This window comes from Cryptomeria japonica, chromosome 11 (genome assembly GCF_030272615.1).
Source record: "Cryptomeria japonica chromosome 11, Sugi_1.0, whole genome shotgun sequence".
Taxonomy (NCBI): Eukaryota; Viridiplantae; Streptophyta; class Pinopsida; order Cupressales; family Cupressaceae; genus Cryptomeria; species Cryptomeria japonica.
The window spans coordinates 500880647-500900007 of NC_081415.1; the positions used below are offsets into that span (position 1 = coordinate 500880647).

At 35.1% G+C, this 19361-nt stretch overlaps 1 protein-coding gene across 1 annotated transcript; it reads right to left on the reverse strand.

Moving 5' to 3' along the window:
• Positions 1-9725: 9725 nt before the first annotated feature.
• LOC131068335 (probable calcium-binding protein CML23) lies at positions 9726-10557 on the reverse strand. Its single transcript, XM_058003517.2, has one exon. It carries the CDS (start codon positions 10440-10442, stop codon positions 9861-9863), a length of 582 nt encoding a protein of 193 aa, XP_057859500.1. The 5' UTR covers positions 10443-10557; the 3' UTR covers positions 9726-9860.
• Positions 10558-19361: the final 8804 nt, after the last annotated feature.

Consider the following 19361-nt stretch of genomic DNA (forward strand, 5'->3'; position numbering starts at 1 on the left):
CTCTTAAGCCCAAGATAAGATGCTTCATCCCTCTTGGCTCCATGTGGAAGGGGTTCAACATCCACTTTGGAGTGGTGTACCTAAGAGAGGGTCCTTCATATGCCATCAACCAATTATGATATTCTAATGAAGTCACATTTGTTATCCCGTTCAACTAATTATGATAATCAATTGTATTTGACATAGTTATTATATTTCCATTATATTACATTAGTGCCTTATAATTAGATTGTCATCAGTGCTTTCTGTTATTACTACTTTCTATCAGTGTGAATCACTATTTGTCATTATTGAATTACAATCACTACAATGTTTTATCAATTTGTGCAAACTAAAATTGATTACCTTATTCATTCTTGGATTTATTAACACACACACACACACACATATATTAATGCTCTTTGAATTATTATTTGCTTTTTGAGCTTTATATCATATTAATGCTACTAATTTAATTAAGTTCACTGATCTCTCCTTATTTCCTATCCTTGGTGACAGTCTTTATAATTTCCTTTATGTATTATGAATATATATGAAATTAAGTATGACGGTCATGCATATTGCACTCAATATTTACATTACTACTAAATTCTGCATAACAACATTACCAGGCTTCATATATTAAGCATACATATTCAACACATCCCTTGCATACCACCAAGAACAAAGATGCTACTCCTTGTAACTTAATAAATTTTTGATCTGATCTAATCCATGGTGATATTCCTGGATGCTTTGATTCCTTTCCTTTATATCTCTCAATGTGAGGGAGAGGTCACAACTCTTCATCATGCATTTCCTTTGGCAAGAGACACACACTTTCACCATTAGCACCTTTTGAAAGAGTGCAACTCTTCATTATTTCTGCCCTTTGAAAGGGACATAACCTTTCATAATCAAGTCCACACTTCTTATTTAAATCAGATGTGCAATTCTCATTTCCATATTATCCCCCTCTCAAATGAGGTGAGGGAGTCACAACTTTTCCTTCCATGTCTTTTGAGCATTCATTAACTTAATTAAATTTTAGTTAATTATATTTAATTATATTCTTTTATATTTTAATTTAATTTTTAATATTTAAATTCTATTATTATTTATTATTAAATTTTATTTTAAAGTGGGGACATTACATTACTGCAATGTGTATGTATGGAGTGTTCTTTAACCTGTAATGATTTTTAATCCTACTCAATAACATGAAAGTTTTTGAGCCGTTGTCAATAACATGAATTTTATTGAGACGTGGACATGACACAAATGTTATTGAGACGTAGTCAATAACACAAAGGTCTTTGATCCATGTTGTGCCATTTTGGAGCTAGCATGTGAAAAATCATCTTCAACTAAATGAATTAAATTCTATCCTAAGAGTGTTCAGTGTTGCAATATAGCATAATGCTTTAAAGGAAAGATATAATAAATCATGTTATTGTGATTTATGTAATTTAACCTATCGTGTTAGTGTGATGTATTTAATATAAGATATCGTGTTAGTCTGATGTATGCAATATAGGGACTTGTGGTGTGGTTTATCTATTGATATTCTTTTTAATACACGTGGAGTGATTTTTAAATTAATATTAATAATGCAGGATACATTGAAGTTTGACATCTTATCTGTGATCTAGGATGAACATGTAAGAAAACAAAATAAATATGGACCAAACTCACTATCTCCAAGCATAAATAAATATAAATTGTAAGAAAATACCAAAACTATAAATTTTGTCCACGCAAATATACCATCATGTCTCTCTGTAAACATAAATTTCAATTGTTTCATAAAAAACTAAAGTCATATAGCCAACAAGGATAATACAATTTTACGGGGAAGACCTCCTCCATGATGAAAACCTTCTCTGAAACCTCACTACTAGGCGGGGACTATTATGTCTCGTAAAGAGGCGTGTATAGTCGAGAACCATCATATTAGTGGGAAAAAGCCGACTGGCAATAACAATGTCATGATTGGAGCGTGGCAATCAGACTAGTCCCCTCCGTCGGTCTGTATATAGGCTAATTATGCACATTATGTGCACCCATGGGAGAGCAACACACCAATACACGAAGGCCAAGAATACAAGCCATAGCACCCTATAGATATCGTTCTGTCTCCAAAGATGAAATGAAAAGAATAGGTCAGTAATGTGCATTGTATAAAATGTATTGTTGTTAATATGTCCATGGACTTGGACCCGCTACCCAATGCTAACTCGAGGAAGCATCCTCAACAATATGGTCTCAATAGCGTCATTGTCCAGGCACAAGAATAGTGCAGCCTCTTGGTTGCGCTCTACCAGAGTTTGTTGTAACCTACAAATTCATACAACAAGAGTGTTTGTTATTTAACAATAGCATTCAATAAATGTAAGAAATATTCCTACAATAAGGGTGCTAGTTATTTAACTAAACCATTCAATAATTGTAAGACATATTCATACAATAAGAGTCTTATTTAACTATACAATTCAATAAATGTAAGACATAAAGGCAGAATACTAAAAATAAAGTGGCAGAAACAAAATTGCAACCTCCTCCTATCGGTAGAAGTGTATGCGTATGCCATTGACCACCACGAGATGAACAAATATCAATAATGACACCTGTTCAGAAAGATACAGTGTGTAAAAACATTGGGGACAATATTACTGAGCATTAGAACAAGTGTACAACAAACAAATCTAGTACATATTACTCAACATGTTGAAACATAAAAAGCTACACATGGAGCTAAAAAGAATGTAGTACAAAGGTAATGACTGACACATGGTTTCAAATACAATACAGATAAAATAGCGATCACCACCTCCTAGGAAAGGCCAATAAAAAAGTTTCACAGTTAAAGCACCATAACGCAATGTGTAATTAGTTGCAAAAAATGAACCAAGTGACCTGTATAGCACATCTTAGCTGTTAACACAAATATGAAAATGTCATGTAGTCGCCTGCATATATGTAATACATAAAAAAATAGATATCCAAATATGAACCAATAATACCAATGTTGTGTTATTGAGGGACATTGTGTGATCCTTGTACACATTGAGGAAAATCAAAAGCCAATCGCCAGCGAGGACTCCTCTGCCTAGATGTTGAGGGTGTAGTGAACATTGTCATGCCCATCTCTGGACCACTATCACCAACTATGAAACATAAAGACTAAATAAGCATGTGCACCATTGACATGTTTAGATACCACTTAAACATGACACTTGTGTACCAACCTGTATTAGATTCAACAGATTTTGTGGCAAGGACATGTGGTTCTGGTACTTGGTCCAACTGCCTCTTTCCCTTCTGCCTCCTAGGAGTCTCCTAGGGGAACTAAAAGGTGTCAAGCTGCATAACATCATGAAAGATCTCATTACTAGTAGTCTGCCTATGTCACCTCTGAATCCGACCACGATCCCTACTTCCATTGAACCAAGGCTGCACGCAAATGGTGCCTGTACGGGCTAGATCGATATGAGGACTGAAATCGAATGCCATGGCACCAGAAATGCCAAGATCAACCATGAACCTCTCCACACAACCTACAAATGCCATTATTTTTTCGCATGACTATGGCATTGTTCACGACACCATGTTCACATTTGTGCTCTCTTCGTTCCACATCATGATACCAACATCATATATATGTGCTTCTGCACTGGAAATGGTATTGACAACTGCTCGAGGTGTTGGATGTTCATTAACTTTAGTAGATATTGGAGTTGACATAGGAATACGTTCTGCAAGAAACTAAATCTTAGAGTGAAGTGCATATCTTTTAAATCAGCATACATCAACATTGACGAACCAAACAAGTTGAGTTGCATTTGACATCCACTTACCCGGGAGACATGAATCATTGAATGAGTTGTCGACCATTGCAACAACCTTCAAAGCATGCTTGTACGTGTTTCCTTGCAAACTCCATAGACAGTCACATACATACAAGTGATCACCGCATTTTGTAACCACGTACCAATTGCAAGAGGACTAAATTTTCACCCAGTACAAACTAGGACTCGTGTCATCTAGAACAGAATCAACATCAAGAATTTCCTTTGCCCTCTCCATGCTACTTTGCAAATGTGACAACCTATAGTTTCTAATGAATCCATAATGCTGCAACAATCACTTTTGCTTATAGTATGCTTCCACTTTATAGGCAAGCTTGTGATATAGATTGTCCATCCTCCTTGTGCACATCTTCGTATTGTCTCTTAGGTGCAACACCTTCAATTTTTTCGTGGTATGATTCGATGGCATTCTTTGTGTCCTGGCTAGCATGAGGGAAATTCCTGAAGTTTTTCACCCGCATCGCTACCCCCCCCAAAAAAAAAAAATAAAAAAAAATGTACGATGTCAACTAATAAATAAATGCAACAATTGTCGCAACAAAAGAGTTAACAAGTCAGCAAAGGCAAATCAAAGGTACCGCAAAAATCACCAATATGGCCATCTCGACACCATATGTTGTAGAAGTACTATAGAAAATGTTGCTGATCACTAAATTCAACAAAGAAAGTGTGCACTTGTTGAATAGTGCACTCTTCACTTTCATGCATTGCCATCATTATCTGCCCTAAATGGCGAAAAATGTCCATTTCTCTTTCCTTTGTTGCATACTTGTAGACATTCTTCAACCATGCTTGACGCACGTGCCAGATACAAAGTATTACACGACATTGAAAAATGATCCAGTTTCGAAGTCATGACATTGAAAAATGATCCAGTTTCGAAGTCAACGATTAATCGTGCTTGATCAATATACAACAAAAGGTAGAGCAACATATCTTATTGTTTGATATGAAGAAGACTAACAATTGAAACATGCATGTACTATATCACTTGAATCTCTGCACTCGCATCATCTGTGATAAATGCATTGATCCTCCAATCAGGCCTCTTTTCCTTTGCTCATCTTTGCAACTCCACCAACCACACCTCAATGTCCTCAATCTTGTTCCTCAATGTCACTGCCCATGCAACAAACACCCCCGATTGCTGCTTGTCAAACACAAGCACCGAATACAATTGGTACTATTGTAAGAAACAAACGCGAAAATGATTATCATCTACAAACACAATGGGCAACTTCAAAATATGAGGAAGACTCATTACAAGGAGTTTGAGGAGACTTGCCCCATATTTATTCGTTGCAATTGTCGAATCCACCGAGATGATTGTGTCATGTGAGTGTCGAACCATCATGTCAAGAATACAAGACGTTTGTATTCCCATAATGAAAGGTATGTCGGGACCTTGTGGCTGCTGGAAAAAAAGAAATTAGACTCATCTTGATTTTTCCATTTTAAGATGCTCGTGGCATCATTCACATGCTTTTGTGATCGAATGGAGCAGACCCTTGCCACCGCGTTCATAACATCCTCACGTGTTAGGAATGAATCTCTCTTCCTCAACATACTACAAAAAATGGGATCATCAAGGCGTCTGTCTATTATAGCATCAACACTGACATCCATCGCCAACAAGCTCTCTATATAAGCTTTGCATTCGTCAGACAGGTTTGGTGCAAATTACGAGCGCAACTCATTCCTAGTATCATGCACACCATGACATAATGCACCATTGTTGTCTACATGCAACGGTTGCTTGTATGACAAGATGGCTACGTCTAGCCTACCATATAACAAATTGACAATGAAATGGCACATACAACCTCATTTTTTTTGGTACAGACGATCCCTCTTATGAGGCAGCAGCTTATTCCTATTGTCTTATGATCCATAAGAACACCAATACCTTAAAGATAAAAACTATCATATTATCAACAAGAGTCAATATGTCATTAAACATAGACAAAGCATAACAAAGAATGTGTCTACTAACCAATTGTACATCTTTCTTGTATGGCTGTTGTGCACACTACTATTATCGTCTTCAGTGTGCCTCTTTTGGACAAACGTGGTTTCAACACCTTCAAGCAACGATTCCCCCTTGATGAATGCATCCAATCTAGCAAGTGGAATCGCCACACAAAGATCTTTTGTCGAATCATCATCGATGCAAATTGGGGTCCAACAAATATCCCTAGAAGAGAAGTGATGGAGACCTTCACCACCATCTTGCACTTCCAATCCCAACATTTGCTGCCATTTTTGGTGTATTGGCATCCTAGTGAAGTACATATCAATCAATATCGCTGAATTACACACCAATTCCCAACAATGGCAAGTACACAGGGCATACAAAGAGCTGGTACATTGTCAGAGCCATAGACACAGTAACAACTGTAAAGAGCCAAATTCGGTTCGGTCTATGACAACTTACAACAGGGATGCACATACAATCAAAACCAAATCCTCTCAAAATAATATTGAATTTTGATGTTGACATTATTGTGTTCGTGACTAATGCCAAACCATTGACACAAATAATTCATGCAAAGTGTTTGAGTTGTTGATAAATTTGGGGAGAAAGCACCATGGACAATTTAGTCAAAAAATCACATTTTTTTCTTGATTTATGCTTATATGAGCAAAACTTTGAATGAAAAAATTGGAATTGAGAATTTTGGTCAATGAAAATGTAAAATTCAGATGATACTGATGGAAAAAACCTATGGAGTAGAGTAGAATCAGCACATTACATAGAGAAAGAGGTAAGGTGTTATAACTAGATCTCCTATGACCATGTACAAAGATGAAGAGTAACTAGGAATTATGGGACAACAAATTTTTGCTTTGTTACCATTGATCCAAAGTCTAACGATGTTTTTGCAATAATATATTGTAACAAGGATTTCATTGTATTGTAAGTAGAAATTGTTTATATGATATCTTGTGAACAATAACAAGAATTCCATGATAAAGTGAATGAGCACACATACTAATGAAAGAAATTGCTAAGCAATATGAGAATTGTAGTGATGAGTGTATCAATTCATTTATTCTACAAATTGTTAACAAAAAATAATGGGTAGGATTTATGAACCACCAAGACTAGTGACTGCATACAAAATTGGTGTCCCAACCTTATTGAAATTGTCATAATATACCTATGTGTTAGCTTGGACATATCCAAATGCAGATATTAACAATCGCTATAAACAAACATTATAATCATTATTGAACTATTGTTGCTCAAATATCACGAGTATATACATATATATTAAACATGCATAAACAATATAGACAATCGACAACACCATCGATCACAGCCACGACTAGTTCTCTTGATCACAATAAGCATATGTAATTTTCTACTAAAATTCATTATATTGACTTTTCTCAAAATTATAGATACTTATTTGTGATGACCAAAACAAGCCGCGACTTTGATTTTTCGAAAAACCCAATAACATGAGTTTTCTAACCCCTAATTTAGCGGTCACCTGCACGAGCGGGCCGTGGCTAAAAACGGGGTTATAAAACTTGCGTTATTGACTTTTCCAACAATTACAGATCGTTGAGCGTGATGAGCATAACAAGTCGTGTCTTTGGAAAAATAAATAACACGACTTTTATAACCCCCTTTTGGGGCCAAGTTCGATGCATTAGTACTCAGAAAGCCTTCGTGTTATACACACAACAAGAGTACTCTGCAGCTATTCGGCTGTAGCTAAATTGGCTCCAAAACGACACATCAATAACACAAAAAATCAATAACATGATTTTTTTTTTAAAATTACAGATCGTTGATCGTGATCAACAGATTTTGCTGTGGCTTTGGTTTTTCAATTTTTTTTTGGGAAAGTCAATAACATGAGTTTTATAACCCCTTTATGGAGCCAGCTATTCTGGCTCCAAAAACTCACGAATTGCGTATAACATGAACGTTATACACATGTTATTGACCGTTGGTTTTCGTATAACATGAAGGTAGATATTATAGAAATATGGATATCTCCATGAACCATCTGCTATTAGGAGGCAGTAATCTCACAGAGAGTGGGTCACAATTGCAAGTGAATTCGACAAAGAAAAACAAACAATATCATCTAATTCACCCGATCTTCTATAATAGGCAGCGAGCAAGAAAATGTAAACACCTGAATGATACCCACTTTTGGAACTAGTGTAAACGCGTGTGTAAACACAAAGATTTGTTTTTTATTGATCCACTTGCCCAACAAATGCATAAAAACACGTTTTAACATTTTTCCCTTAAGGGTTTTTATTGCAAGTTCATAGTGGAGAGTATTCAAGCAAATAAGAGCCAACCATCGAGTTCTGGTTTTCACATACCTTTCACAGATCCACAAGCACCTAACCCTCGCCCACGTTGCTACTGCCGCTTGTATAATATGTGTTTTGCCTTCCTCTTGAAACCCTTTGCAACATATCAAAGCTAAGTTCTTTCATTTTTGTTGGACTTCAGAAACGAAAACATCAAAGGAAAAAACCGTCTCAATAGATCTGATTTTAACGTACCTACCAAGTTTTACAAGCACCAAACCCTTGCCTGCCCTGCTGTCGCCGCTCGTATAATGCACGCTTAGCCTTCTTCTTCAAACCCTTTGCAACATATGAAAGCTAATTTTATTCATTTTTTGGTAGATTTCCGAAACGAAAACGACAAAGGAAAATCGTGTGAACAAATCTTTTAGCATACCTAGCAAGTTTCACATGCACCAAACCCTCGCCCACACAGCTACTGTCGGTCTATAATGTGCGTTTTACCTTCCTAGATATCTGCTCAGTTCTTGCTTTTCTGTTTCTTGCCTTCCAAGTTAATATTTGCATATTATTGACCATAACATATGAGTGGATAAACTTAAAACATATAGTTATTGACACTGAGCCCTACGTGTTATCGTACAATAACAACAATGGGAGACAACTGTCTCCCACTACTTTCCCGCCTGCCCAACCAAGCCTTATGCAATCTGCGACTTGGCGGCTTGCAAAGGACTGATTGCGTGTTATACGCACCCCGAAATCTGGTGACATGATGTGTGGTCTGGACGTCCTTTCTGGCGAGCCCACGTCGTTAGAGCCCTGACCTACACGATGTCCCGCCATGTCCACCTCATCACTGCCTGGACCACGTCCAACTGAACATGAGTATGCATGTATGTTATGCATCGTTACGGCACTAACGTTTTGAAGCCAGAATAGCTGCGTCATGTTAGATTGGCTCCAATAACAGTAGAAAAAGATAAGGAAATTTGACTTCAAATTTGGTGGCATCAAATTCAAGAATCATTTCTTTAAAATTGAATTAAATTAATCTTAAAAACAGTCCCCACCCACGTAACATGGTCAATGCAAACCCCGTGCAAGATAAGAATAGCCGGCAATTCAATAATTTAAAAGCTTTCAATATCTTAACCATAGCTCTCAGTATTTCGAAATATTCCAGACATTTTAACGTTATTGCAGTGGACAAAGTAAAATAAATATAAGCTACACAATAATATGTGGTGCTCTGCATCAGAACTTTGTCATGTGTGCAAGTAAAACTGTATCCCTCATTTTCTATTCAGAATGATATATTCATTGATTTTATCTTGTCACTGGTCATTCTTTATGATGTGTGGTCAATGTGCTCAGCAAAATTAATCTTCCGTGGATTTCATTCCAACTAAACAACTGCAATAAATTATCTGCCATTGACAAGAACATGCATTTTAACTTGACCTGAATTTAAAGAAGAACATATTGATAAGACCAGATCAATGACTGTCCATTTTGTTTCAAGAGCAGCAAAAAAACATGCATAGAAGTATCTGCACTATTACCATTTTGAAATACCCTCCATGATAAATAGACTTCAAAGCAAAAAGGAACAGAAAAATTTGATGAAGCCCAGATTGAGCAATAATACAAATACATGCCTCCATGAGACCTGTGAAAATAGACCAACAAAAGTTTTATATATACACACATTGTATTTGATTTCCATTTTCAGTTGCAGGAACTTGTCATCATAGTTCTAAACTCTTCAAAGTTAACATATCCATCCCCATCTGAATCAATACCTTTGATCATTTCTAAACAATCTTCAAAGCTGCATGTGTCACCCACACTGGTCAAAACACTCCTCAGCTCCTCTGCAGATATATACCCATTTCTATCCCTGTCAAATATCCTGAATGCATCTCTCAGTTCTTGGAGGCTCCCAACACCACCACCCTCACTCTTTATATTAAATGCAATGAACTCCTGAAGATCTATAAACCCATCCCCATCAGAGTCCACCTCCTTTATCATCATCTCAAGCTCTTCATGGCTTGCAGAGGCATTGGAAGTTCCTTCTAGGGAATTTATAACAGCACCCAGTTCTGAAACAGAGATTTTTCCATCACCATTGGCATCAAAGTGCCTGAAAACCTTCTCAAGTTCTGCTAAAATCCCAAAACTTGGAGACAAATCTATGTTCTTCTGGGCTGGTTTAACCAGAGGACTTTTGTTGTGTTTAGAGGGAGTGGGGATGAGTTTTTTCAACAATCTGACAAACTTGCCAAAAAAGAGCTTGTGAAATCGCATTGTTGGAATCTGTATTCCTAGTTCAGCAATCCTTAGCTTACCAATGAAAGATGCTGCGTCAATGAGTGAAGGAGGAATAAAAGACGGTGAGAAAGACAATCAAATCTTCTTGCCTCCTGGACCCATTAAAAAAAAAGATTTTAATGAAGGTTCACTGTTTTCTTGCACCGGCCTTGTCAATAAAATAGTGACTGGTCAATGTTCCATAAATAATTGAGTTTGTCATATATGTCCCACTTGGGAGAAATTCATTGGTGGGCCAGTCAAGGTTGATAGCTGTGAAAATGACCATTATCACTCCTAATTATCATTGCTTGTACCATTTTCACTCCTAACCATCATTTCAATGGTAGGGAGAGTAGTTTTTCACTCCTAGCCATCATTGACTAGTACCATATTCACTCCTAGTCATAATTGATTAATACCATTTTTACTCTTAATTATTATTGAGTGATATAGAGAGTAGTTTTCATTGGACGTGTCTATTCTGGCTCCCAAATGGCAGTACGGATTGACTAACATGCGTGTTAGTCGCGTGTTTTACACCGTCGATTTTGCAATAAACGACTGCAATTGACTAATGCATTGCTATCACACTGTACGAAAGGTCTGTTTTGGAGTCAGAATAGCTTCGGCCGTTTTCATTTCTGTAGAGAGAGTACATTCTTTAACCTGAATCCAACTATTAGATTGGAAAAACAAAATGTTTATAACAGTCTTGAACCCTTTTTAGAGGAGTGAGAGGATCAAACATATAGGATTTGAGTACAAGAGACTAGCATGAACAATGATCATAATTAAGACCTAAGGAATGGTCATTATTAAGACATCAAAATAAAAAAAACATCTTACAAGAAAGTCTTAGTTGATTGGTGGTGAAACAATATTAATGGTTTTTAATATGCAACTACTTATTTGATAAATTATTATAGATTATTATTGTGCACATTCTATCATTATAGAGATTTCATGATCATGAATCATGTTGTCATTTTCACTCCTAATTATCATTCCCGATACCATTTTCACTCCTAGCCATCATTGACTAGTACCATATTCACTCCTAGCCATCATTGACTAGTACCATTTTCACTTCTAACCATCATTGAGTGGTAGAGAGAGTAGATTCTACAACCTGAATCCAACTTTTGGATTGGAAAAACAAAATGTTGTTAATAGTCTTGAACCCTTTTTAAAGAAGTGAGGGGATCAAAGAGATAGGATTTGACTACAAGAGACTAGCATAAGGAATGATCATTTTTAAGACATCAAAATAGAAAAATATTACTAGAAAGTCTTAATTGATTGGTGGTGAAGCAATATTGGCAATAATTAATATGCAACTAATTGTTTGATAAAATTATTATAGAATATCATTGTGCACATTCTTTCATCATAGCGATTTCATGATCATGAATAATGTTGTCATTTTTACTCCTAACCATAATTCTTGGTACCATTTCCACTCCTAGGCATCATTGACTAGTACCATATTTACTCCTAGCCATCATTGACTAGTACCATTTCCACTCCTAAACATCATTGAGTGGTAGAGAGAGTAGTTTTCACTCCTATCCACCATTGAGTGGTACAGAGAGTAGATTCTTCAACCCGAATCCAAATTTTGGATTGGAAAAAAAAATGATGCTAATAGTGTTGAACCCTTTTTAGAGAAGTGAAGGTGTCAAAGTGCAAGATTTGAGTACAAGAGACCAACATAAGGAATGATCATAATTAAGACATAAGGAATGATCATTATTAGGGCATCATAATAGATAAAATCTTACAAGAAAGTCTCATTATTTGATTGGGTGCGAAGTAATAATGATAATTCTTAATATGCAACTAATTACTTAATAAAATTATTATACATTATTATTGTGCTTATTCTATCATCATAGAGATTTCATGACCATGATAAACTTGAAACATTGTCTGATATAGTGGATTGCATTGTTGATGGTGCTATCATTTCATATACTCGCTCCATCTAATTTAGGTAAGTATGAAGGTGCACGCAATAGATATAGTCATGTAGGAGTTTCAAGTGTGGAGTCGTACTAGTTAAATATATTCACCATTTGATTAAAATATTTAGATATGCATGGTGAAATAAAGTCAATATGAACATATAAGGGGTAGATGTTTTTCAATAATAAGGGGAGCTTATTTGTTTGATGAGTCAAAATAATGTAGCAAGAAAGACTCAAATTATTCACATCCCTTGCTATATAATATAATATAAATTTTTAGTTTCAATATGGCATACATACATTGCCATGTTAACCCTAAAGTTAGGGTAAACCACTATTAGGCCCTTTCCCTTGTGACTTATCAAACTCAATCTCATAAGTTAACTATATGGAAATTTGGCTTGCATTGTTTTGAATTGATTTTTGTCCTATACATTACAAAAACTGACATTCACAAATGGAACACATAAAATTGAAAACATATTCTTTGTTTACATTACAAATAATACAACAAATATTTGTCATAATACATAATCAAATATGTATTGAATAAATTGGTATACTTGTAAGTCAAATGCCAAAAAATATAATAATTATTTTTACTCTTGATATAGAATATGTCAAACATGCTTCTAAAAACCATACATAATACTCTTTTTTTTGCTGGTAATTATATGTATTTTATTGATAATGAAAAATAGACTACATATGATATAGTATCGTCTATCCATATCACAAAAAATATTCCGAAAAAAACTCAAACCCAATATTCAAATGCATGTAAAAATAACCAAACCCTACCCCCGCTTACACCTTGCCATCATTGTGCCTCCAACTATACAATTTGAAAGAAATAAAAAATGGTGTCCATTTCAGAACACCCACCAAGCTCTACCCCCACCTATCAAAATTCTTCTCAATACATCATTGAAACTATATTAATGTTATAAACAAGAAACTATTCATATTGAAATTACAAAAACTAAGATTTAACAACAAAAAAATACAACTTTCCATTTCTTTTCACTACTTCCTCACTGTCTTTAAGGGTCCATTGTCCCAATGGTCTTTTGGCTTGAAGTATGCTTCTGGCTCTTCCTCTATCTTTGCTTTCCATTTTCCTTTGGCACCTTCACATTCATTCTCCTCTATCAACAAGTCCCAACCGATGAATGCTTCGGTCCTGCACTCGTCCCTGTTAGTCCCCTTCACCCAATTAATGAAATGCATCAGCTGTTGAGGGGACTCATTTGTGCCCTTGAACTCTTTTGTTGGCAAGAACCTAGTCCCCACACTTCCCCTCTCTAGCACCGATTTCAGCCCATATACCCAATTACTCTCCACACAACCTTTCAACACCCATTCAACATCCTCTTTCATCCCAACTTCTAGACCCCGTGTTGCCACCATTGAAACAATATCAATATTAGCTTTGTATATGTGCTCCAGCCAAGCAAAAGTTTCATGATCTGAATGAAAGTATCATCAGAAAATTTAAATAGAGTTTTCATTCTCTTCGCAATGATTCTACCCCTAAATGATAATTTTTGCCTTGGTGTTATCAAGGAAAAGGTGGCCTCCATATTGCAACACAGTTGTCACTCGTCCTCTTCTGTGGACACCAAATTCTTTCATTGCAAGTTTTATTCTCTCCTTGGTGACCCCTGTCACATCACCCCATCACCACTACTTTCCATTAATAACATCTAAAAATGGAAACATACTATTGCTCCTCAGAGATTAAGCTTGAGATTGCAAAAATCTTCCACCAAACTGTTCGACATATCATCAAGTTGCACTGCCCATTTAGACAACCTGTCTACCATGTCATTCCCTGATCACCTCACATGCCCAATTTCATACTCTTCAAAATTATTTAGCAAATGATTGGCAATGACTATATATTTATTCAAATTCCATGCATGTATTTCACCAAATTTTAATGCATTAATTATTATCAATGAATCTCCTTCAAGCTGAATTTTTGAGAGACCCATTTTTTCCCCATTTTCAGAGCTTCAATAGCTACTTATGCCTCAACTTCATTGTTTGTTCCCTCTGCCAGTTTTCATGCTCCAATTGCATTAATAATACCTTCTCAATCTCTGGCCACAAAACCGGCTCCCAACGGCCCTGGATTGCCCTTCGAAGCCCCATCAAAATTTATTTTATACCATACTTCCCTTGGTTTGGACCACTCCACCATCACCATTTTATTTGAATCCAAATTAACTCGAACAAGCCCATTAACAAGCCAACTATACGTAATACTTATTTGTATACAATAATTATAGTAAAAAATAACATACAAGATTGTCACACATGAACATGACATTGTTATCTTCATACCAATAATAGAAATTATGAAAGGGCTTCACAAAAGACATAAATTAAACATGATCTTATACGTTATGCCTCTATTATAGTTCAAGCATGATCAATTTATTCTAGACAACATTCACTGCAATTGGTCTTCTATCTATTGAATGTGAAAATGGCAGACATGCATCCCAAAAGTAGTAAACTAATTTCACTAAAAACATGGGGGAAAGGACTAAGATGATGTCATTGAGTGTGGTGTTGTTTGGCTACTACAAATTTATACCTATGTTCTCGTCCCTTGCTCAATAATTTGGAGTACTACCTATCTGAGATGGGTTAAGACCTACATAATTACAATGGATTATTGAGGGGCATGAATATTCATCTCCCTAAACAGTGTATATTGCTCAAGTAAAAGGTTTAATAGATTTCTCCAATGCCTTTCCCTTTATAATGATCTCTTTGGAAATTCAATCCCCTTTTCATTTTTTTCTTGTTTCCTTTATATGTTATCTTGCTCCATCTTTTTGTTCCTTATTTTGCATTTGTATAATATTATGTTGTTCTCTAGCTTTTCATTAACATTGTTTATCTAACTTTTCTTGCTCCTTCCTTTCCCTTAAAAAAATTCTTGTTACCTTTCTCTCCTCTATTTTTTCTTTATTTCTTAGTTTTAACTCTTCAATTTTGTTCCTTTCTTTTTCTCCATCAGAAGGTTCATGTAATCATCTACTATTAGAAGATGGGATTGTCAACTCAATCAAATTCCTTTGTTCCCTGTATTCCTCATATTTTCCTTTATAATGAGTATAAGAAATTAAAGGAATCACCTAATGTTTGAGTTAGTTTGACCTCCTAATGATTGATAATTTAACTTTTCTTGACTATAATTTTCACCATAATCCTAACTTGCTCCCAACTCTATAGTGTTATATTTGGCTTCCCAACCTCCACAATCAACATAGTTTGTTCCATTTTATACATATTTAATGTTCTTAGTATAGATGGAAAGGAAAATGTTTATTCTTCTTCATGTGAGTTTGAGTCAATTCTTAAATTCATAGCCCCTTCCTTCAACTGTTATGGCTGGCCTAATTGAGTGGAATACTAAGTCCATCTTGTTGCTAATCATGCTAATTTTTGTCTATACAAATACCTACTTGACCCTTCAAATAATATTTTTTTGCATCATTGATGTCCTCTACCACTAGTTGAAGTATTAGATGAGGTATTTCCTCCCTTGCAAAGATTGGTAATGTAAGGTATCTTTCACTTCTACTTTTGAAATGCATCAACTCTCAAAAGACTTAGAATGTTCTACACTACATAACCTTGATCATTTATAGTAAACTAAACCATGCCACTAAGATGCAAACTTAGTGCGAAAGAGAAATTCAAGGCATTTTTAATATACCACTATATTTGTGTTATATTAGATTCTATCATGATGTGTGGATGTTTGTGTTATGCATTATTTTACCACTTACACATTATAGTCCCAATGTTGCATTGTTATCCCCAAAAGTTACAAAACTCAATTTTTTTTAGACATCAAGAAATAAGGACAGCCAAAAAAATAAACAAGGGATACTAGATAATACAAAAATCTTAAAAATAAATCAAAACTAACCAAAAATAATAAAATAATAAGATGAATAGGGAAATAGATATTAATAAACCTCCATGCAATTGTACACAAAGTGAAAAATTGAATTTGAAACAAGAAAAATGTTTGGAACTTCTTGGGAGCTTGTCAAGAATAGTTAAGCCCTTAGTTTGGTCTTTTACTCAACATAGATTGAAAATAGAGATATGGAAGTAAAGAGAGTGTGTGTTTAGCTTATGTTTGTCTAGGGACGTAGTCTTCGTAATGACATTAAAGGATTCTCACAAGGCCAATGTGGTGGAATAGGACATTGAAATATTTCAATGTGTTATGGAACCAAGGAAAGTGCCCTATGTAGCCCCCATTTATAACCAATCTAAGAAGTCTTAAGAGGGTCTCCCTTAATCAAAATTTCTTGTGAGTTATTCACATTGTTCCCCACATGCATGCAATTTATTGCAATTACTCTTTTTTTAAAAAAAAGTTTTAAGAGTTTAGGTTGTAGGCTGAAATATTTTTGTCTATGCAAAGTGGAGTTGTTGAAGTTTCCCTACCTATCATGCCATTTTTTCCACTCCCACTTCCTTTTGTTTCTTGTTAGGATGTTACCCCATCATGCCAACACACCAAAGTTTGATTCCCTTTACTTTATCACCTTGTCAAACTTCCCCCTCCCTAGGTACCTATTATTAGGTAATGTTGAACTCGAACCCCAACATTTTCATCTATAGTTCATCATTAGATTTTCTTTCTTGACTTTCCCTCCATTTTTATCCTATTTTAGCATGACTTCATAGTCACCTTGAACCCTAATTCCTTGAATGAAAGCATTTAGTATGGATTCCTCTCGACCTCGAAGTCAAACACTCCCACCATTTTTCACAATAAATCTTACCTACCTTCCCAGACTATCTAGAACACCATTAATGCATCTACAACCACTAAATTTAACTTGTTAGCACCTAGAAAATCCTATTGTAATAAAAAACAACAAATTTTGAGGGAGGAAATATAAAGGGTGAATTTCATATCATGTTTTTATTTATAGAGCTTGATAACTGTGTATCATCTTTAGGCTACTATTTTGGTTAATTTCATGAATGATTTTCTCATCCTTACACCAGAATCCATATGACATTAATGTGCAGTGGTATGGAAAATGTACGAAGAATTATTTTCTCACATTTCTGAGTGTTCATAGATCTCGAAGGGACATTTCTATATAGAACATTGATGAACATGATAACTAGTGCATGGATGATCTCTACAACACTAAATCTATGCATTTTCTCCTTCTTCACTCGAGCGCCCATGATGCATATCTTTAAATACAAAGTTTTCATCAATTCTAAGATCTGGTCATTTTAAGTTTCTTGAGAATAGAGGTGCAAAGCTTCCTAGTTTTTCCATAGTTTTCCCTTTCAACTTTTAAAGTTGTCACTCATAACTTGTAGGAAAGTAACAATAGTAGCAGATATTTGTAATCATATATCTCCTTAATCAATTGTAAGCATTTTGAAATGTCTTGAGTACAGTGATATGATAGGTTTCGTGTTACTTGAAGGTCTTTCTTCACCAAATTTGTTTGTGTGGTTGTAACAAAAAAATAGATAAGTGTTGTAGCACTTTAAATCAATGCAAGATTTTCTTTTGGTATTGGTGTTCTATATGTTGCATGAGAATGTTTGTGAGTTTGATAAATGATTAATAAGTAGATGTGTTTGCACAATATCATATCTTTGCTATAATTTTGTTGTTGTTGTTATTTTAATGGTTATATATAATTATATTACTCAATAAGGCATCAATCTTGAATACTCGAGCCCTCCACATCATCTTAAAACATAAAAAATTAGTTACCATTAGTATAGAAGATAAGAGTTGATTAATGTATGATGTTCATGATTCAATGCTAAAAACTAGGGAAAAGCTTAAAGAAAAACCTAATTGTTGTATCTCTCAAAAGATCATGTTTAGTACATTCATACTTTGTCAATATTTAGAGAGTAAAAAATGAAACTATCTCAAGGAAGTATTATATTGTCATCATCTTGCATGTGCAAAATTTTTATCAACTATAAAAGAGGTCTTTGCTACTAGTCACTCTTGACCTAGTCACAACTATATGAATCAAGGGTATAGTTTGGGTATAACTTCTGATGCTCTGCAAAATGAAAGAATGTTAGAAAAATCTGTGGTGAGGCAACACACACACGAAAAACACAAGAAATAAAGAGTTGATAGTGTTAATCAACCAAAGATTATTCTAAACAGGCATACCAAGAGAGACACTAAAAATACAATAGAACATTTAACTATGAAAATAAATGCAACAAGGCATCTCCAAATGCCTTCCACCATGTTTGTAGCTCCTCCTCCCTTGTTCCTCTCCTCTCCAAGTTCCAAATGAGTGTAGCTCTCAACAACTTTTTGCACTATGGATGTCTTATGTTTTAAGATTAAAATGCTTTAACTATGCTATGCAAGTGTAGAACAAACTAATTAGACATGCTATGAAATGAACTACGATTTTTTTTAGTCCAAAATGATAAAATATTAGTGATTTATGCTAAATGCTCTTCTCTAAAATTTGCTATAAGTTAAATGCATACAATTTTTTAGGATGATAGTTAAAAATGCTAGATGCTTGAGGATTTGAAAATGAGGAATGTGAGCTCTATTTATAGGTAAAATGGAGCAATGGATGGCTGAGATTGAGTAATCTCAACAATGGTCAGGATTGAAGGGTTAATGATCCATGTGAAGGCTTTCAAACCAATCCCAGGATGACAAATGTCAACATGAGATGGGTTGAGAGGAGAGGGAATAAACATTAAATGCTTGACATGACTTGAGGGTTAACTTGGGAGGTAAGGTTAATGTTGAGTTGAGTGAATAAATTCATTATTCAAAGAATAATGTCTTTATCCAATGGATAAAATCTTGTGCAAGAGTTAGTGAGGATAACCATGGTCAAAACAATAAATGCTTGAGGAGACACATGGGTTACATGAGGGT